Source organism: Schistocerca piceifrons, chromosome 4 (genome assembly GCF_021461385.2).
Source record: "Schistocerca piceifrons isolate TAMUIC-IGC-003096 chromosome 4, iqSchPice1.1, whole genome shotgun sequence".
Classification (NCBI taxonomy): Eukaryota; Metazoa; Arthropoda; class Insecta; order Orthoptera; family Acrididae; genus Schistocerca; species Schistocerca piceifrons.
In genome coordinates this window covers 419,710,827-419,733,501 of record NC_060141.1, presented here as the reverse complement: position 1 = coordinate 419,733,501, position 22,675 = coordinate 419,710,827, and the positions used below count along the sequence as shown (strand labels likewise).

The 22,675-nt window shown below is 38.2% G+C and overlaps 1 protein-coding gene across 3 annotated transcripts in view; it reads left to right on the top strand.

The window, feature by feature from the left end:
- The first annotated feature begins 4,979 nt into the window (after positions 1-4,979).
- Positions 4,980-22,675, top strand: part of LOC124794924 (RNA-binding protein 1-like) — a 39,233-nt gene continuing 21,537 nt past the window's right edge. The window contains exons 1-4 of one of the 3 annotated variants that reach the window (XR_007016628.1): positions 4,980-5,117; positions 14,285-14,496; positions 17,343-17,420; positions 17,718-18,073. Coding sequence is in view for 1 of the 3 variants with exons in the window: in XM_047258632.1 (XP_047114588.1) it covers positions 14,288-14,496; positions 17,343-17,420 (287 nt within the window). In the remaining 2 variants the exon portion in view is untranslated. Of the gene's footprint in view, positions 5,118-14,284; positions 14,497-17,342; positions 17,421-17,717; positions 18,108-22,675 lie in introns of all 3 variants that reach the window. The other 2 variants (XR_007016627.1, XM_047258632.1) reach the window with 2 other exon arrangements.

Below are 22,675 nucleotides of genomic sequence, written 5' to 3'. Positions count from 1 at the left end.
TGCCATTCGAAATCTTTGCAAAATTTCTTCTGTGTATTTCTCTTAACTTATCATTATTGCTCCATCTTCATATTGCTTTATTTTTATGCCAAGAAAATTGTCAAGACTGCCAGTTGTTATTTCGAATTCATGTCGTAAAACATCCATAAAAACAACAATTTCTTTTTTGTTACTGCCAACAATCAGGCCGTCATCAACGTAGATTGCCACATAAAGGCTATTTCCATTTTGTCTACGATAAAATAGGCATGGATCTGCATCACTGTTTAAAAAACCAACTTTCTTCATGAACTCAACAGAACGTTTGTTCGTGTTTTGAATGGCAGCCTATGCATCTTTCCAACTGCAAAGCCGTCACAAAATTCACTCTTGGCATCTTCCACATTAATGTTAATTCCTTTTAAAATATTCTTCACATGTTGTTTATTTTGATGACCAAACCTTTCATGGTACACTTGCAATGTTTCGGATGAAGTCTTCAAGTTCACACGATTCATTTTTGCATTTCTAACAACACGTGTGTTCAACACAAAGTCCATTTTTCACATAACCTCTCATAACAATATTGCCATTGACTTGTTTTCGAACACAGACATTACTGTAACTAAAATTAGTACTGTAGCCTCTGCAGGCAATGGCTCTCACAGAGAACAGATTAGCATTTGCATCAGAGACGTACAAAACATTGTTCATTCTAGCATTGTACCATTTATTGTTTCCTCGAATTTGGATGTAAACTGTTCCATGACCGTAGGCACACATTTTGCATCTTGTTTTCCCAATAAAATTACTTGAGGAGCATCAAATTCACTATATGAAACAAAATACTGTTCGTTGGGAGTGATATGATTTGTAGCGCCACTGTCGCAATACCATTTAATTGGGTCACTGTAATTAGTGGTACACACACCCATAGTGTATGAAGTAAATGCAGTGTGTTCACTTTCTCGCTTCTTCTCTTTTCTTTGATTGCTGTCACGAGTGTTCTGTGGACACTCTGCTGCCCAGTGACCTAATTGTTTGCGTATATTACACGGAAACTTCTTATTTAATTGTAACTTCATCATCTTTACTTGCTGATTACTTGTTTGCCGTTTTCTTGTTTTATAAACGACTATAGCTGCACTTCCATTAATGTCTTGTTCACGCAGTTCAATAGTTCAGAGTTTTTCAATTAATAAATTCAAGCTTTACTTTTCAGTCGGTATCGTATCCCAGAGATCCTTGAAATAGTCGTAGTTTTTTCCAAGTGTAGACAGAATTCGACCAGTTAAGATTCTTTCAGATAGCGTATTTTCTTCATGTTTTACTAATTCATAGTTCAGGTCCACAAATAACTTTTGTAGTTTGGCATCATGTGCACAAATATCTTCCGTTTCATCACGTTTAACTCGGACAAATGTTTCAATCAACATATTCAAACACTGAGTACTGCTACGTTCATACCGGGCGCGTAATTTGTCTCAGATTTCTTTAACGTTCTTGCACGTTAAGACGAGTTCTGCAACAGATTTACTTAGCGTACTTGCTATAAGACTTGCTGCTTTTGCGTCGTCCTTGTGCCATTCCACATACGCTTCTTTTTGTGCACTTGTCTCATCTTGCGGCAACTCTACACGTTCACGCGTACTGTTAATAATATCTTCTAGTCCATATGAACGCAGCACCACAGAAATATGCCATTTCCATTTGGCCCAGTCCTCAGGTCCTTCAAGCTTATCAATGCTGACCTTATAATCGCCGCTAGCAATCATGTTTCTCTACAGACATAGGCTCATTTCAAATATTGTTTTAATTAAACTATGTTGTTTGCCTTTACACGTGTACTGGGCACATAACCTGATGAAAAATATTATTTTAAAGGCAAGAAAACATTTTATTAACTTTATAATTACACCCTGGATAAGAAAAAAAAACATGTACTCAAAAAAAAACACAGAAGTTACACAAACGCAAAGAATAAAGATATTGACAGTAGAGCCATGGCGCAGCACATAAACATAGACCTCAAGGAATTTTTTTTCTTTTCTTTTAAGACTGGATTTGTCTAAAGCTTCTGACAGAATCACTCATACAGCATTAACTGAAAAACTTGAAGGGAATAGCACTTGTGGACATGTAGTGCAATGGATAAAATCGTATGTCATTAACAAAATCTCTTGGCAGATCTGAAATCAGAGATATTCAGTATGGTGTATCTCAAGGATCTGTACTTGGTCCACTTCTGTTCAGCCATTTATAAACTATATTGAAGTCAGTGAGAAGAATCAAAAACACTTAGTGCCGATGACACAACAACAGTAAATGTAGAAGCAAATCTGTAAACACTTGAAAGAAGCGTGTTTATGTCAACTTATAACATAGTACGGTGCTTCATATATAACAATTTTATTATGAATATAAAAAAAGACAATATTCATGGTGTACACAAATAGAGAAAAGGAAGATTACATAGATACATTCATAGATGAAACGAAACATCGAGGAGTTGACCTCTATAAATATTTTGGGAATTACAGTTAACAATAAGCTTCAACTGAGACAGCATATAGATAATATCAGCTGTAAATTAAGCAAGAAAACATTTTATTAACTTTATAATTACATGCTGGATAAGAAAAAAAACATTTACTCAAAAAAACACAGAAGTTACACAAAAGCAAAGAATAAAGATATTGACAGTAGAGTCTTGGAGCAGCACATAAAGATAGACCTCAAGGAATTTTTTCTTTTCTTTTAAGACTGGATTTGTCTAAAGCTTCTGACAGAATCACTCATACAGCACATGTCGATGACACAACAACAGTAAATGTAGAAGCAAACCTGTAAACACTTGAAAGAAGCATGTTTATGTCAACTTATAACATAGCACAGTGCTTATATATGACAATTTTATTATGAATATAAAAAAGACAATATTCATGGTGTACACAAATAAAGAAAAGGAACAGCAACAGCAATAATACAAACTAATTTTTGTATTGCAAGAAAAGGCCTTTGGGACTACCTTGAATAAAAAACAAACAGAATCACATGGATCAATATTCAATAATGTAAAAATATTGACATTTCTATATGAGTACAAACACAGAACAATTATTTCATAAATCAATGGAAACATATTACTAGAAAAAATTCTGAATAAATGCCATCTGAGAAATGTACCACACAGAGTGAGAGCTACCAGAAAAGGTCTGCAGCAATCAGCTGTACAAATGATAAAGCGCCTTCCTAAGAGTCTATAGTGCAGCAAGTGTTAAAAGACATGTAAAGAATTATTTAATAGGAAAAAAATTTTATAGTGTAGAGGAGCATGTGTCTAAAGAATAAAGATTGTGAGGAATGCCATTAGTACTTATTTATATAAACAATAATCAGTTGAATATACTGTGATATGTAGTACATAAATAACTTTAAGACCCAAATATTAATCGAGGGAAAAAGTTACCAACATTATGATGATTACTGTCCAGTTTTAGTTTTATTTTGTAACATCTAGGTCAAATATTTTAACATATTAGGTTGACTTCTTGTGTATTACAAGTGCACATTCTGTATATAATGTTACCAAATGCAACCAAATAAAAAACAATGAGTCGATCATATTCCTTTCACAGATACATCGTCATTATTTGCTATTACAGTTTGCTAGCCCGTCACTGTTTTAGCAATATTTTCATCAAATGGATATTTGGACATGTGTGCTGCTGTATATGAATCTACATACCTTTCTGAATGTGTATCTTTACCTGCAGCTGCGTTTGAAAAGAACATCTAGTAGATTGCTGTCTTGATCCAGGTTTTCAACTGTTTTTGCTCTTGTTGCAATAATTTTTGCCAGACGCACACACTTGTTGCAGTTGTACCATCTGGCACTTTTCTTGAACGTAATATAATGCTTTTTCTTGTTAATTCGCAAAGTAAAATCGCTGGTGTTTTATTACAGGTGTCGTTGTCTATTTCTTGCAGTAACTTATTTTTTATTGAGCCAGCTTGGATTTTCTAAATCTATAATCACGAATTTATATTAGTCTGCAAGTCTTGCAAGAATAATATATCCAATCCATTCTTCTTTAACGTCAGAGCTAAAATCATTTAATTTTTTGATATGGAAATTATCTTTGACTTGTATGATACTACTGATGAACAATTTTCAAATCTGATTGTCAGTAGTGTCTTACGTAAACCTGTTCGTCGGAAGAGGTCAGAATCTTTGTAGACTTGCCTACCTTGTCTCGCGGTTCTTCAGCTGTAAAGGTAGCTTGCAGATTGAACGTACATCGACGGAGTATAATTTAGTCACTTGCTGTGTACGCTTCAGGTACACCCATTATCTTGCAGTTGACGTAATTCCACAATTGTTCGGATAGCGAACTTCCGCATACTATTGCTTTTTCTTCCCATCAGGTTTTCAATCTGAAGCAGTGAACTGGTATTTAGAGGAACCAATGTATTGGCGATTACGCCGCACCCTATTAATTTCATCTAGCCAGTGATCTCTTATTTTTTAGAATATGACGCTGAAATATGAAGTCTGAGCCCATAATCAGATAGCAGAATAATATAGTGGCGACATCTGATCATAGCGATAAAATTTGTTATACGCACATGAACAAGGTAAAAACTGTTACACGATCGGATGTACAATATTAAATGGAGTAAAATTATGGAGCGTACATAGCAACGCTTACGATATTTAAATAAGGAAGGCATAGATTCTAAATGCTAACTGTCATCTGAACCGTATATTGGCATATCATTTCTCAAATGAATTACACTCCATCGTGTTGTACCTTGTGCAAAAAATGTAATTGAATCAGTAAACTATCATCTAGAAATAGTTTTTATAATCGATATTGATCAAATAGGTTAGGCTGTATTACCATGGTTTCTGATTGAGTCAGTTACTGGTGCCAGTGTAAAGTGCATTTGGATCTTCTCCTCTTTGGGTGCATGCATTTTTACTTTGCTGTGTCGATATTTGATAGGTTCGGCGAATCTTATTTCAAGAGTCTTTGAGCCTTGAGGTTTTACTTGTTGGGAGTTGCTGCGTATTGAGTCTTTGTATTTACGGAATTGTGTGTTTTTGATTGTTGTTTTAAACGCTTTACAAATAGGTGTGCATGATTTTCATTATCCATTTCAATATTTGCTGTATTTTTTTTGGTTTTGTTTTTTCGTGAACGCGAATATTATATAGTATAGTAATGTTATTGTAGGCCCTCTTGTCAGTGGCAGCCATTTGTTGGGAGAATTAATTTAATTATATTCAAATATATTTCAAATTCTATAGGTGGCAGGGGTAAAATACAGGGAGCGAAAGGCTTTTTACAATTTGTACAGAAACCAGATGGCAGTTATAAGAGTCGAGGGACATGAAAGGGAAGCAGTGGTTGGGAAGGGAGTCTCTCCCCGATGTTGTTCAATCTGTATATTGAGCAAGCAGTAAAGGAAACAAAAGAAAAATTCGGAGTAGGTATTAAAATTCATGGAGAAGAAATAAAAACTTTGAGGTTCGCCGATGACATTGTAATTCTGTCAGAGACAGCAAAGGACTTGGAAGAGCAGTTGAATGGAATGGACAGTGTCTTGAAAGGAGGATATAAGATGAACATCAACAAAAGCAAAACAAGGATAATGGAATGTAGCCTAATTAAGTCGGGTGATGCTGAGGGAATTAGATTAGGAAATGAGGCACTTAAAGTAGTAAAGGAGTTTTGCTATTTGGGGAGCCAAATAACTGATGATGGTCGAAGTAGAGAGGATATAAAATGTAGGCTGGCAATGGCAAGGAAAGCGTTTCTGAAGAAGAGAAATTTGTTAACATCCAGTATTGATTTAAGTGTCAGGAAGTCATTTCTGAAAGTATTCGTATGGAGTGTAGCCAAGTATGGAAGTGAAACATGGACGATAAATAGTTTGGACAAGAAGAGAATAGAAGCTTTCGAAATGTGGTGCTACAGAAGAATGCTGAAGATTAGATGGGTAGATCACATAACTAATGAGGAAGTATTGAATAGGATTGGGGAGAAGAGAAGTTTGTGGCACAACTTGACCAGAAGAAGGGATCGGTTGGTAGGACATGTTCTGAGGCATCAAGGGATCACCAATTTAGTATTGGAGGGCAGCGTGGAGGGTAAAAATCGTAGAGGGAGACCAAAAGATAAATACACTAAGCAGATTCAGAAGGATGTAGGTTGCAGTAGGTACTGGGAGATGAAAAAGCTTGCACAGGATAGAGTAGCATGGAGAGCTGCATCGAACCAGTCTCAGGACTGAAGACCACAACAACAACATATGAGTAAAGTCATACAGCTCAGTTAAGATTGAGATAACTGGTGTCGCTGCAAATGTAAGCGCACCAAATGCTGCCATTGTATTGGGCAAATAGACATTTTAAGTACAGAGCTCTATGAATTGAACAAGAAAGTCACGAAAATTCACAACAATCGTAGATGAAGCATTTCCTACACAGATTGGCCTCTCTTATGGGTCATATTAAGTCAAGTGGGCCGGTATCCCCGATTGACCATTTAGGAATATAATGACCTTTCGTAGGGAGGTTCAACATTGTTTTGGATAGATAGCTTTAAAGTTTCAGCTAGATATCCCCATTGATTTCACAAATACAGCGTCTCGTAGATATGGACTCCGAAGTTGCTCCCTACTGGCATGCAAAACTGCAACGATCGCATAACTATTATGGAAGGTATTCTTACAAGGCTCTGCTTTGGTAAAGACCTACGTAAACAAATGCTTGTGCTAAATAACAATTTAGTCCTGGTAGATTTTTAAGTATATCTGGTACAACGATACTGCATTTAAAATGAGAGAAAATACACCACTACTCGGAGAGCCCATTTATAACCAGCCATAAATAGTAGTTTTACGGACAGGTACAGCCAAGAATTGACAATACGACATAAAGCCAAACTATCATTTCGTCAATTTTGTGCAGTATCTTCTGTCGTTTATTGAAATATACGCACTCGAAAAACGGATGAAAAGGTTTTGGGTGTCAAATCTTTTGTTTTTTTGGGTGTCCATGTCTCGAATATAAGTTCTGTAGCCTTTTTTATCAGACCATATGTAGAGAATGTGTTCAAGTTTTAGAAGCTGTAGTGTACTTTTAGACAGTTTGTGGACAAAAAACATTGCTCAAAGTTATTGCTTTGCATTAACAGTATATATTGTAGAATGTCGCATCAGTGAGTAAACAGAAAAAGTTGACATATTTTGTCATATGAGACATAAGGGCCTATCGAAAGCATTGCCAAAACATTTTTCCCATCCTCCCCTCCCCCTTTTTTTATTTTTTCCCCTCGTCCCTCTCACCCCATATTGGCGGGGGGGGGGGGGGGGGCAGCAGTACAATCAACCTGCTCTTCAGCCAGTAGACATTATACACTAATGTAGAAGTTAAACAAAACAAAGAGACATATTTACCATGTTTAATTTTTTTATATGGTGATAATGGGGCGATGTAAGAACTAATGATGTCTTCAAGAATAATATAAAAACAGTGGTGAAATTGTCGTCCGGCAGCACCGTTAAAAACACTTGAAGATCACTAAGCACATGGGGGTGGGGGGAAGAAGAAGAAAGGGTCACTTGGAAAACACTGAGCATGACAGAAGAGACAGTGACCATTAAACATTAGAAACATAGCACTGTACACTTTCACTAAAACTGGAATAAAACCTGTCCTGGAATCATACAGTGTTGATGAAAAGAAAGGTTGATATGGATGGAGGTAGGAGAGGGGTGGTGATGAGGATTGAGGACTGGTAAGAGGTGGGATGAGGTAGGGGTGGATAGTATTGGGTTCTATAAATTTGAAAGGAAAAGTGGATGGGGAGCAACAGGAAAGGGGAAAAGGAGGGAGCACTTGGGGGGAATGGGTATAGTAGGGTAGATTCAGAGTTGGTGGGATGGATATATTTGGGGGCAAATTTGTGGTCTAGGGTAGAGAGAGAATTGAAATTTCTTTGGGATAGGATGTGGAGGGTGTGCAGACAGAGGATTGGTGGGATGTGTAGGTAAAGGTTTGGCAGCACACTTGGATTAGAAAGGAGAGTGGGGACGATAGGATTATTGGAGTAGAGTTTGCGGTGGTAGTTTATTTGAAAATGTTCAATGTAAGTGAGGAGAGGTGAGAGTTTGAGTTGGTAAAGGATTTTTGTGGGAGAAGGTAAGTGGATGTGGAAAGCATAGTGTTTGAAGATCTGAAGGGACTTACAGATCTTGGGTGGGATGGATATCCATGTAACATTTGCATAGCAAAGGATGGTGCAGATCAGGGATTTTATGTATGAAAGGCAGTGGAGCATTGTACAAATGTTTGGCCAGTTAGTAGTTTGTTTATTGTTGGCTATCTGTTGGATGTTTAGTAGGTGAGGTTTCCACATTAGTTGCTAGTTTAAGGTTAATCCAATGTGTGTTAGTTTTTAAGTTAACTGGATAGGATAGTCATAAATGGTGAGGTATAAGTCGTGGGGACATAAAGTGCAGGCGGTAATCTCCATAATCATTGCCTGGATTTTGAAGGGGTTAATCTTAAGCGCGTTATTGGTTATTCAAAGAGATAAACTGAATTGGATTTGGAAGGACTGTTGGGATTTCTGTAATGTATGATAGAGGGCAAGGAAAACAGTGTCATCAACATATAGAAGGAGCTGGATGGGAGGAGATTGTTTGGGCATATAAGCAGGGTATAAGAAGTAAAGGGGAGGAGAGAGAACGGACCTTGAGGCACTCCTGCAGTGTGGTGGAAGGTATGGGAACTGGTGGTGTTAACAATGACATAGAATGGGTGATAAGACTAGGAAGGGTGCAGGTGGACACAGTTGATTGGAAGTGCATAAGTCTGGCATTTGAAAAGGAGACTGGAATGCCATACATAGTCGTGTGCTTTCTCTAGGTCAAGAGAAACAAATGTGGCTGATTTATGATTGCTGAGCTTTTGAGATAGGAAATGGGTGAGGTTCAGGAACTGATCATCAGCTGAGAATGAGGGACAGTAGCCACATTTGGTAACAGAAAGCAGATGTCGATGGATGTGTCGGGGAAAGGATGTATTCAAAGATCTTGTTAAATAGTGAGGTGAGGCAGATGGAACAATAGGAGGGGGTATCAGTGGGGGTTTGTTCAGTATGAGGAAAAGTGGGATTTTAGAGGTTTTCCATAGGTCAGGATAGTGACTGTAGGGAGGATAGTGGTATACAGTAGTCTAAGGGTGACGGGAGAGGAGGTAGGTCATTCATTGAGATATCAATAAGTAGTACAGTTGTGGCCATGGCATGTATTGTGTTTTCTGTGAAATACATGTTCTATGTACCCTGCTGTGATTGAGGTATTGAATTCTGTTTGTGGTATGTTGTCAAGTACCAGAAGCTTTAAGGCAGGGGTGGAACTGTCGTATCTGTGTATTCGTCAACAGTAGGGAATTGGGAGTGGTCAAACTGAGGATTGTCAGGGATGGAGATGATATTAGAGAGGTAGTGTGCAAAATGATTGGCATTACTCAGGTCATCAAGTAAGGGATGGTTGTTGTGAAGGATCGGGTAATGAGGGATGGGATGGGTGCCAGCAAATCAGTGGATTGCTTTTCTTTAGTCGGAAGAGTTAATTAGGGGTGTAGCATTGAGTCTTGTGCCAATCCAGCCGTTTTTTCGCATTGAGTGAATTTCTAATGCGTTGTCGTATTTGCCAGTGGCATGTAAATATATCCCAGTCACAAGACCCTAGGAGAAAGTCATATTAGCGACGGGATTCACGGAGGAATATGGCTTGTGGTGGAAGAATGGGTCAATGAGGATATATGGCTTTAGTTGGGATGTGGATGGAGATAGCATCTGACTAGACCTGCTGCAGGAAGACTGTGCCATGGGCGATGTTAGCGGATTAGGAGGTGGCTTTCTGTCAGTGTATCTATGGATCCCCAGCGGTCATTCCAGTTGGCATGGGGAGTAGTTGTGGACAGCTTTTGGATGAAGGTGGGATGGGGACAGAATAGTGCGTAGGATATGGTGAGGACGACAGGTAGGTGGTTACTTCCAATTGGATTGAGGACCTCCACAGTGACACAGTGAGGCGACCAAGGTTGAGTGATGCTAGGATGACTTCCGGGGTGGTGTTAATTTCATGACATGTGAGACTGTATCACCCTGGAGGGAATTCGTAAATTGAACGTCAGCACTGGAGTTCTGTAGGAGGTCTACTATGGATGTTGAGGTCAACAACAATAATATAGAAGAAGTAAATGCAGTCGATGTGGCAGAGGAAGTTGTAGAGTATGAATCTGTAAACTTTGCTTTCATACTAGCTGTTTATCTTACCTTCCTACTATTGCACCCAGTTTTTCGATGGCTAAGCTATTTTTATAACAGTGGTATATGGTACTTAGATCAGATCTGTAATATTTTTGGAATGCTGTAGAGCATACAGAGATAATGTTTTATGTTCTCACAAATGAGACAAACGCACACAACTAATTTTTTTACCCACAGTGGTTTGTGTGTTACTTGTAATAAGATGCACAAAGCAAGACTTAGACGTCTGGTGGTTTCCTTGGACATTGTTTGGGATGTTTAAACAGGAATGTTCATAAACATCCAATGATACTGTGGCAATGCTTACTACACCAGATGACCCTTTAAGTATGTTGTAATTTTTTGAGTGAAACTTTACAGTGTAAGAGAGTGGAACTAATTTTGTCAGTTTAGATGAAAAGTCCTCATTCAAGTTAACAGTATTAGCGTAACATATTCATTTTGTAGTCCGTGCTGATCTTCTGATTAAGTTCAGTGGTTTCACGTTTGTCGAAGGTTTCAGTTTTTTTCAAAGAAACTTTTTTATTGTGGTTGGCCATCCATATAGTAACTTTTTAATTTTCTTCACATGATACTGCATTAATTTGCTAAACTAATGTTTTGATGAATGGTGAAGATATACTGAATGCTATTAGCGTCTGCTACAATGCATGATCTGGTGACTGGAAAGTATTTAGTAAAACCTACTGTAGTTTCAGAATGTTCACTGTTAAAATTGAATATATTTATTGTAAGCTGCATAAAATCAACTGTTTGATTTAATATTTTTCCTTCTGTGTGCATACCATATTTTATACCTGGTAAAACTTGACTCTGTTCTTTACTTTGCGACTGTTCATTCCTTTTATAAAGCAATATAATCATAAGAAGCATTGCCGTACACACACAGGCAGATTACAATTACGAGACCCCTTTACAAGGAAAGTAGTAAGACAGATAATAATTATGCACCAGTCTCACTACTTCTCATCCATACTGTAAAAGAATTATGTATGCAAGGACTACAACACACCTCTCTCAAAATAAGCTAATTAGTCAATCTCAGTTTGGTATTTGGGTAGTTTCCAAGATCTGTTGCAAGTGATACACAGTTGTCACAGAGTGAGATATACATTTTGTTTATAGCACTGAGAACAATTCACATGGCTGTGATAGCACCTGATATCCATTTTGTTTACAACCGTAACAACAATGACAAAAGAGGTCCCGAAAAAAAATACAGTAATTTTTTTTACCTTGCTCGTGATCCAGAATTTTAACATTGACTATTCCGCATTTTGTATATTCAGCCGGGTGCAACCCCTGTGTAGCCATAGCCTGTGTACACTCTTTCACCAAATTTGATACACATTACTCGGTGACAATCCACACAATTGTAAACTCATGATTCAGCAGTATGTGAAATCTAAACCACTTTCTGTAGTACTCAGTCTTGGAATTAACTCCTGGCAGGTAAAGTAGTGCAAGTCAGCACTGCACTGGCTTCAGTTCACTCGTCTGTTGAGTGCTTGTTCCACAAAAACGTATAATATGGATTAGAAATGTATGTCAGACCAGGACTTGGACATGGGGCCTTTATCGTTTGCAGGCTGTTGCTCCACCGACTGAGCCATCCCAGCATGACTCGTGACCCACCTTCTCAGCTTTACTTCTGGTAGTATTTAATCTTCTACCTTCCAAACTTCACAGAAGCCCTCCTGCCATCTTATTGCAGGAATAGCGCTCCTGGAAGGAAGTGTACTGTGGAGATGTGACAGTCACAGCCTGAAGGTTGTTTCCAAAATGAATTTTCACTCTGCTGCAGGGTGTGCACTGATTTGAAACTTCCTGCAGGTTAAAACTGTGTGCTGAACCAGAACTTGAACCTCTTACATTTACCTTTCACAGGTACTAAGCTACCTAAGTGCACACTCTGCTGCAGAGTGAAAGTCCATACTGAAAACAAACTGTGTGGTTAGGCCTTATGTCTGCAGTAGGTATCCTTTCTTCAAGGAGTGCTAGTCCCACAAGGCTGCAGTAGAACTTCTGTGAAGTTTAGAATGTAGGTGATGATGTGTTAGTGGAAGTAAAGCTGTAAGGGCGGATGGTGGGTCTCGCATCTATAACTCAGTCAGTAGAATACTTGCCCAGGAAAAGCATAGGTCCCAGGTTTGAATCCCAGTCTGGCGCAATGTTTTAACCCTGCCACAAGTTTCAAATCGACACACATTTCGCCATAGAGTGAAAATTTGTGTTAGGATACTAAAGATAACTCCAGAACCTCAGTTGAGCATACTGACAACAGCCCCATGTACATCAACCACCAGTTATGAAGTTTGTGGTCAAAAATCAATCATATTTTGACAATGGTAGTGACAGTCATGAATATTGTAATGGAAAGAAAAAATGGTTTATACTATCTCTCCTTCAGCCTTGGGGTGGCACAAAAAAAAAAGTGTCTTGTTAATTGCAACGTTACATCACAGATTGTATTGTGGTCGTATGTAGTTACATGAAAAGAACTTTTCAGTGAACAACCTCCAATTAAAATAATTTTATAAAAAAGAGAAAATAATCGTAGCATGGGCAAATGTCTCAATTGTTTATGCATTTTTCTAGTGCCAATATAAGGAATAATTAATAATTTTTCACAAAGAACTAAAATAACTGTCAAACTACAATAAGTTAATGCTAGTGTTCATTATAGTTCCCGTTAGAGAAATTGAAACAAATGAGCCCTAGGTCACAATTTTTAGTCGTATTAACCAGGTTGTAACCTGTGGCTGTACAGGTATGAGCAGCCCATAGTGGCTCGCCTTCATGGATATTTTTTAAAAAATTTTGTGACTAAAGCCCTTCTGGCCTGTTATTTATTTCATATGTGACATGTAAGTACTGTCTCTGTCTTGTGTTGTTAGTCAGTACTTAAACTTTTATATAAAAAATTTCTTATCCCTTAAATTTGTAAATATGCTATAGACCACTTTAAATGTTTAAATTCTGATGAAGACACTCTTAGAAGTATTGAAACCTGGTTATACGACTAAAAATGGTGACCGAGGGCTCATTTGTTTCAATTTTGATTTATAAAAGGTCACTGAACCAAGCAGCCATGTTCAAAACATTTCCATTAAAGACTCCAAAAAGGCTTAAATAGTGTGTTTAAACCTAAAAAGGGCTTTTCCAAGAAAATAAAGGGCTAAAAACCATTTCATGAAAACCTAAAAATCTGAGCCCTAGTCACTTTACAAAAACACAGTTCCTTCAAATATGTACATGGCAGAAATTACCATCCTTAGTAACAGTAGGTCAGGGGAAAGAAAAGATTGTAAAACTGAATGTTAAAAATTTCTAGGTATATGTGTTCAACAGAATGTGAGTTGGAAATAGATCTATTTTAATGCTGTGTTCATTAACATTTGCCCTACGTGTATTTGCCAAGATTTTGACTGATGGAAGCATTAGGAATACAGTTTTGTGGGACAAGTATATGCAAGTATTTAAAAAGATGTGTGTGCTGACAACAGCATGACAGTTCACATTCTTTTATGAAGTTTGTTATGAAGAAACAGTCACAGTTTGAAGTTAATAGCAGCAGTCACAACAACAACTCTAGGATTACCATGGGTTCCCCTAGCCCAGCTTAAACAAACTCTTGCTCTGAAAGGGGAGAATTATGCAGCCGTAAATATATTTGGTCATCTCCCTTTCCAATTAAACGTGAAATACAGCTGGTATTGTCTTGGTTTGACAAGTCAACTACACCAAACATTAATTTCTGAGCAGATAGTACATTGTATTGTAGACTGAAATTAACATAAAAATTTAGTTTTATAAATGCTCAGCATTTAGCTGTATTTTTGATGAGAAAATGCATGATATTTGTAAATCTCTTGACATGTTTACATTGTAGTTAATTGTTACAAGTGTGCTCTAAAAACTTTATAATTGATTCATTGTTTGTATGTTTGCAGAAAATGTCTAGATTTCGTGAATGGGATCTGTCGTGCAAAGTATATGTTGGAAATTTAGGTCCCAGTGCATCCAAGCATGATCTGGAAAGGGCATTCAGTAAATATGGCCCCCTTAGAAATGTGTGGGTAGCTCGAAGCCCTCCAGGCTTTGCATTCATAGAGTTTGAAGATCCTAGAGATGCAAAGGATGCTGTTCGAGCACTTGATGGAATGTAAGTAGCCTTTTTAATGAAGACTTCTTCAGTCTGTGATAAGTGTTGTAGGGATTTTAGGTATATCAGACCACGCAAACAGGAAAATAAGAATGAACCTGACAAAAAGTAACGGTTGCGAAAAGAGATGTAGGGTCCAAATTATGCTCTGAGCAAAAATGTTCAATGTTAATACCACATTATACATGCATATATAGCTCTGTATTTTTTTATAATTAAAGAGAAATCATCATTCCAAAAAAGGTATAAAAAGCAAAATCCTATTGTTTCCATAGGTAATCTCGTAAGTTCTTGATACAGCATGGAATCTGTTACAGAATATGCAATCTGTTTTGCAGTCGGAACCTGATCTACTTAAGATGAGTTGTGTTGGTGTGATAACCATCTAGGTAACTAGGTTAGTGATCATATACTGTTCATGCCACTAAACTGATCTCCAAATTAAGAATAATTCTTAATGTGATGGTGATGAAATAGTGTGTGATATCGATGTCATTACAATGAAATTCCACTAAGTCAGAGTGTAGTATATAGAAGCACTGGTGAAAAATGTTTTAAGGCCTTAGACACACATGACCGCCATCTCCGTAAGCTCAGACCGGAATGCAGCTGTCATATAGCATGGAAGCAGCAATCTGGAAAGGGCTGGGAAGCAAAAGGGATAACAGTGTATGAGTGGGGAGAGGAAAAATCACCGTCTGGCAGAGCATGCAGGAACCAAATTGTCAACAGGTGTAGCTTTGGGGTTTTGTGAGGTGGGGAGGGCAGGGGGTGGAAGAGAAAAAACAAGAGGAGCAGGGGAGGGGAAAGATGGGCCAGTGCGTAGGCAAAGGGTGGCCACAAAGAGGGTGGGAGACGAGAATAGGACAGGGGGTGGAAGTTGTTGGTTGGTGGGTGTGGGGACAGTAGGTTGAGCCTGGGATTATTTCAAGAGCGGAGAATCTGTTGTAAGAATAACTCCGATCTGCACAGTTCAGAGAAGCAGATAGTGGCAAAGAGGGTGGAAGAGGATTGAGATGGCTGGGGTAGTGAAGCAACCGTTGAAATCAAACGTGCTACGTTCAGCTGCATGTTTTGCCTTAGTGTGGTGTACTGTGCTCTTGACCACAGATTGATGATGACCGTTCATCCTGGTGGACAGTTTGTTGGTGGTCATACTAATATAGCAAGCCGTGCAATGATTGCAGCAGAGCTGGTAAGTGACATGGATGCTTTCACAGGTGGCCTGGCTTATGACAGGGTAGGATAAGCCTGTGACAGGAATGGAATAGGAGCTGCTGGGTGGGTGGATTGGGCAGGTCTTGCGTCTGGGTCTTCAAGAGGGGTATGATCCCTGTGACAAGGGTTTGGGATTGGGAGTAGCAGAGATATATTGTAAAGGTTGGGTGGGAACACCACTTAAAGAGGGGTGAGAAGGGCCTTGGGTAGGATGTTCCTAATTTCAGGGCACAATGATGGGTAATCAAAGCCCTGGCAAAGGATGTGGTTCAGTTGTTCCAGTGCAGGGTACTGTTGGGTGACAAAGCGTGTGCTTCTTTGTAGCTGGTTCTCGGGGTAGCAGGGGGGATTGAGGTTGTGTGGGGATATGGCATGGGAAATTGTTTGCGGACTAGAGCTGGGAATAGTACCTGTCTGGGAACGCTACGGTGAGACACTCAACATACTGAGCAAGAGAGTTTTTGTCACTGCTGACATGCCATCCCCAGGTGGCCAGGCTGTGTGAGAAGGTTTTTTGTGGTAGGGATGACAGGTTTAATGTGGACAGAAGTGTGGATGGAGCCATCAGAGGGGAGGAGGTCAATGTTCAAGAAGGTGGCCTGGTGGATTGAGGGGCCCCAGGTAAAGCAGACGGAAGAGCAGGTGTTGGGATTGTGGAGGAATGAGGGTAGGATGTCTCGGCCCGGAGTTCAGATCATGAAGTTGTCATTAGTGAACGTGAACCAGACTAAGGGTTTGGCATTTTGGAAGGCAACAGAGATATCCTCTAGATGGCCCATAAACAGTTTGGCATAGGAGGGTGCCATGTGGGTGCAGCAGATTTGTTTGTATACTTTTCCTTCAAAGGAGAAGTAGTTGCAAGCTGTAAGTTGTATGGTGTAAGGTGTATGATGAATGAGGTAGTGCTTTTGGAGTCTGAACCCCATTGGGAAAAGTAGTGGGCATGTTTCCTTTACTGAAGAAGGCATAACTAAATAAATGATGAATTTTGCTGTCAAAATACTTTTTCATACATTGTCATTCTGATTGAATTATTCTCACTAGTTTGAGACCTCTCCCTGTGAAAGTTCCCATTCAAAATAGCTACATCATGTGCTGGAACATTTGCATGTTTTATCATATGGAACATTGTCATTAAGAGAACTGATAAAACATTTTGGTGTGCAACAGAGCAGTGTCACTTTTTGAATGATAATTTTTGGTCTATTTACCATTTGCTTGTTAGGGAGTGAGATAATGCATTCATCTGACTTGGAGAAATATTGGCTGGAGAAAGAGATCATAGTGCACCAAGATGGTTTTTGGTAGTACACTCGATTATTTACGATCACTTTTAAATCACTACTGGCCTTTATTTCCAATTTTTAACCAAGTTTGCTGAAAGATGTCCGTCTGCCTTCAGACTTTAAGTTTTTAAAATTAGAATGCACGATGTGTATTTGTTGAAAATAACTTTGTCAGATTTCTTTCTTGCCCTGAGTCATTGTGGCACTGTAAGATTACAACTCTTTTTCAAGTATGTTACACATGTGACTCATAGTATTGATTTGAGCTATCATTGTTAAATCCTGTTCATTATTTCATGTGTCATAGATATGTATATTTAGAACCTATTTCATAATTTGTAGGAGGCTGTGTGGAACTCGAGTTAGGGTTGAAATGTCTACGGGACGCACAAGGAGAGATGAAGGCCGCAGACATTCAAGGTACAACTTTTTGCCATGTCTGTTATCTCATTTATAAATTTTGCCACTAGGTGTATTACCTCTTTGCAAACACTCACTTTATTTTCCTGATATTAAACATGGAAATAACATATTCACAATAGTGCAGTTTTAACGGGGTTGAAGCTCTCTTGGTAATAGATATATGCCAGTATGCATGCAAATTCATATGTAACTAAACACATAGTTTTTTCTAAATTTCACTGCATCTGGCTTAATGTGATTTTTGTTGGGGAAATAATAGATAGTATGTATTTCATATTATGCCAAAATTTTCAGGATATATTCTCCCTTCAGTCTACCATCTCTGGCTCAAGTCAGTCTGCTCTTCATGTTTTTGCTACCGACATGACCCGGGACAACCTGAGAACTTCCCACTTGAAACAAACTACGCATCTGGCGCCCCAGACATCTTAGGCCCACAAATTTGCATCCAGCGGTTTCCACAACCCTTCTCTGCCATCAGACCACCAATCAACACAGCTACAACCCATCTGTTGGGCAGCAGAACATAACAGCCTCCTAATACCAGCGTACGAGTTTCACAACTTCTCATGCAACTGTCATCTCATGGTGCTGATACAAGGGCCAGCCTAATGTGCGGCTTGTAGTATTCAGCATACAACTGATAATAGGTGATAAAAGCAAAGGACTTTTCTCTGCAGCACAGTATGTAATTTTATTATATTTCCAGCAGATGTTTTATGTTATTCTTTAGTGTCACACAGTTATCATTTTTTTCTCTCGATTGCATAGAAAATAATGTAACAAAATTTATAGTTCTTTACTGTGCGCTCAACTTGAAAGTTGAACCACATCTTTTCTATACACATTCTGGCAGTAAGACTTTTAATATGAGCCCTTCACATTTAATATTGTGTACTAATTTCAGTTTTATCTTTGGTTTATGTGCAGGTTTCTGTCTGTAGTTCAACAAATCAAATATTCATTATTTATCTGTTAACGAATGTTTAAGAAGTTGTGTATTGTCTAATAATTATGCAGATGTAATAAGAGTTTTCATTGGCAGTTTGCAAGGATTTTGGTTAATGCTCATGAGTAGAATACATTTGATTTATTTAAATTTGATATATTTTCAGCATTACAACTCATTATTTTTTATCTTCATGGTTTTGTGTTCTTTTTTAAGCTGCTATTGCTTTTTAATGACACACAGAATACAGTTTTATGTGGTGTGTTTAGAGCAGTTTCAATCTTTAGAATTATATTAATATTCTAAATGTTCCACAATAGATTTATTAGATAAAAAGCCAACTCACCAAGCAGTGGCAGGAGAAAACTCATAAAGGATGTGGAAAAGCACAAGCTACTTTCTTGCAGAAGGGTTGAAAGGAACGGAAGAGGGTTGAAGGAAAACAGTTGGTGAGGATCGGGAAATTGGAAGAGTTATAGAAAAGTCATCTAGAACCCTGGTTCAGGGGAGACTTACTGGACAGTATGAGAAGGAAAGATTGAATTTTGGTGCTTGCGCTGGATGACATCTGAAAATCTAAGAACTTCAAAGTGGAAGATAAGGTAATAAACACGATCCTGGGTTGTGAGCAACTTTTCCTAAACTCTTCACATTTTATAAACCTCACCAGTGCTTTTATTACATCCCTTTCGCTTTCCTTTCAACTCTTGTACCAGAAGAAAGAGCCACTGGCTTGGGAAGCTTGTGTGTTTCTACATCTTTCACTTGTTTTCTCCTGCAGCTGCCTGGTGAGTAGATTTTTTTATCTATTGATATTATATCTTTGAATATTGATATTTTCTTTGGAAGTATATTTTTTCGTAATTAGAACTGGAAGTAAGAGTTCTGTTTCAAGTTCTTCATTTTTTGATCAGTTTACTTCATTGTGTCTGCTGATATTTTTTCGAATGAAATACGTGTAACTGACCATAAGACTACATGGAAGATATAATTTTGCAGACTGTAAAACATTATTAGAATCATTATAACTTTTTCCTTGTTTCGATTTGCTAAATGTCGCCAGCAGTGACTACACGCATCTTTCTCATTCCACTGCCTTCCATTTTTCTGGATATTTCAAAAAGAAAAACTGGACTAATTAGGTGGAACTTCATATGCAGAATGTTCTAAAATGTTAGGCCAGCGTATTTATATATCATAGTTCATGACTTCATTTCCGTAATTATTTTTACTTGTGAGAAAATGATTACCACTCGTAAAATGTTTGTTAGACGCACCTGCAACACACGTTGCCGTATTTAGTTACTTATTACTTAGGGAATCAAGTGGTAATAGATATTTACGAGGGTGGTTTGACAAGTCTTGTAAATTTCCATGAAATAATGGGACATTTTTGATGCACCTTCATGGTTAGTAAGCTTGATTATTCCAAGGACCGTATAGGAAATTTAAACGATGCTCAGTATACAGTTCATTGTTGACAGCCATCTGAATTGGTCAGTGTGGCTGCTGCGATTGAAAATGGAGAAAACAGATTTTCTTGCTGTTATTAAACATTTTCATTTTTGGAAAGGTTGGACTGCCACACAAATCAAAATTGAATCGGATGAAGTTCATGTGGACTCTGCACCATCATTAAATACCATTTTCTATTGGATTAATGAATTTAAATGTGGTCAGACAAGCACCAAATATGAAGTGAGTTCTGGCCATCCAATGGGGCCACCCTAATGGAAACTATTGACAAAATCCATGACATGGTAAGGTAAGATCACCTAATAAAACTCTGTGAGATTGCCGAGACTGCAAGCATCTCAACTGAGCAAGTGCATAATATCCTGCATGCAGGATTGTCTATGAAGAGGCTGTGTGTGAGGTGGATGCCACAATTCACAGTTGACCAAATGCACACCTATGTTAACATTTCAGCACAATGTCTGGCGATGTTTAATCAGTCTGCAAGGATTTTTGTGCCGATTCAACTGTTGAAAGAATCCATATCCATCATTATGCGCAGAGTCAAAAGGCAATCAAAACTATGAACAAAGGCTGGTGAAAGTGCACTGAAGAAGACAAAGACTGGTTTGTCGGCTGGTAAAGTGATAGCTACTGTTTTTTGGGATTCTTGAGGAATAATTCTCATAGATTACATGGGAAAAGGCAAAACCATAACTGGACCCTATTATGCTGCGTTGGTGGATCATTTGCAATGTGTTGGCTGAAAAAAGACCAAGATTGACACACAGAAAAAAGGGTGCTCTTTCACCATGATAATGCACCGTCGTATATGTCTGAAATGACAATGATGAAAGTGCATGAATTAGATTTTGAATTGGTTCCTCATCAACGCTATTCACCAGACTTAGCCCCTAGTGACTTCTTCCCGTTACCTGACTTGAAATTTTGTCTTGCTGGAAAGAGGTTTTCATTGAAAGCAGTCAAAACAAATATCTTGCAGTCTTGACAGAAGATGTTTTTCTGATGGGATTGCTGGTCCAGTTGTATATCTCTCAAAGGAGACCATGCTGATAAGTGAGATGAGTTTTTTACGAAACAAACTTTTTCTGCCAGACTTACCAAACTACCCTCATAAAACTCTCTATCTCACTGTGTGACATTTTGCTTGCGTGGTTCCTATGATTCGAAATGTGTGTACATCCTATGTTAATTCATGGAGGACTGAGCTAGATATGTGTTTGCACTTATAAAAGCTTTTGCCAAAGCAATTAAAGGCAAATGGAAATTATATTATGCAGTAAAAACTGCAAATAGTGTGGGATATGTATTTGCAAAAGCACGATGATCTGCCATTATTTTAAAAGAGGCAGATTTTATTTTTGAATGTCTGTCCATATTGACATTACTATTCAGCCACATTTGTGTCGTAGAAACATTTTTTTTCTGCTTAATTACACTGCTGCACTTTCTTTAGCATCTCCATATTGTATCATTACAATCAATTATTAATGACAGTCAGAAGTATGTAGACATAGAGGGTTATTTGGGGCTATGTGACTAGAATGCATGTTTTCAGTGGTTAGTGCTTGTTTCTCAATACACATTGCACAGGTTTTGGTTGAAACCTTTTCTTCAAAACAGCATTATTTTGCAGACATTTTGCAGTAGTTTGCATTTTCTCTTTATTTCTTTTTGGTTTTATTACATGTGATCAGAGTGAAAACTCCATGAGTGTTGGGGTGTGAAGAGAATGAAAACTTCACAAGCAGTGTGGTATGAATTCTTCTGTTCCTAAAGAAAGAGACTTCCAATTTTACTTTACAAAAAATATTCTTAGAGGTCACTGCATCACACTAGCTTTATGTATTGTTTCAGCAAAGGAGACAGACAGGTGTAATTTTCTCAAACCTCTGAAAGTGAAAGTGTTAGATAGGTATTCAGTAAATTCAACATAGAATGCGTCCAAGGAAAATTTAAATGTTGTGGCACTGGAAAGAAATTAAGGTGTCTGCTGTGAGAATTCGGACAGATGGCTTCAAAAGCTCTTTTGTATAAGGAGAGATAACAGTTTAATTGCAGGCCACCAGTGGGCTCACAGCTCTCTTGTGAATGCATGCATAGTGAGCATGGTCCCCCAATGGTACTTTTTTCCTGTGCTGTCGTCTTACTCTCTTTGACTGTACCTTTCCTCATTTTGTGTGTTGGACAGATTCTGTGATAACAGCGTGGCTTGCTTATAGAACATCTAATGGAGCTTTTCTCACTTCGTTTCACTACTTTATACCACCTATTTCAGTTAGGTTTGGTCCCAACATATTGATGTGATCTCCAACTGGTTCAGACTTTTCTTCAGAAGTGTGGGCTGTGGGGGTAATATTGCCCAATATCCAGCATTTAGTTAGTCCATGTTAAGGGTAATTGTGTACCTGTGTGGTGGTTGTTAGTCCTGTAGTGGGTGTTGCACACTACTAATGGATGAATGTGCCCATGTAGTTAAAGAACAATGGAACTTTATTAACTTAACACATCAGGCAAGTTCAACATAAGCAGCTTCAGAAGTAACACAACGAAAAGGTCGTCCAGATTTGATATGTGAATGGCACAATCCACAGTAACAGTTCTGTAGTGTCTTTAGTGTATTGGTCAGTCCTAATAAGTTGTCACTGGCAAAGTCAAGAAATGTCTGAAGTGGACATAGTCTGTGATTGATGCATTCATGATTTCTCAGCTTTTTGGACGCAGAATGTGAAGTTGTAGGCTCAGACTGATGGGCCATGAACTTGGAGTGTTCTGCGCACTGGGCACATGGAGCTCCGATGTGAGGGACTACGGGCATTAAGCTCAG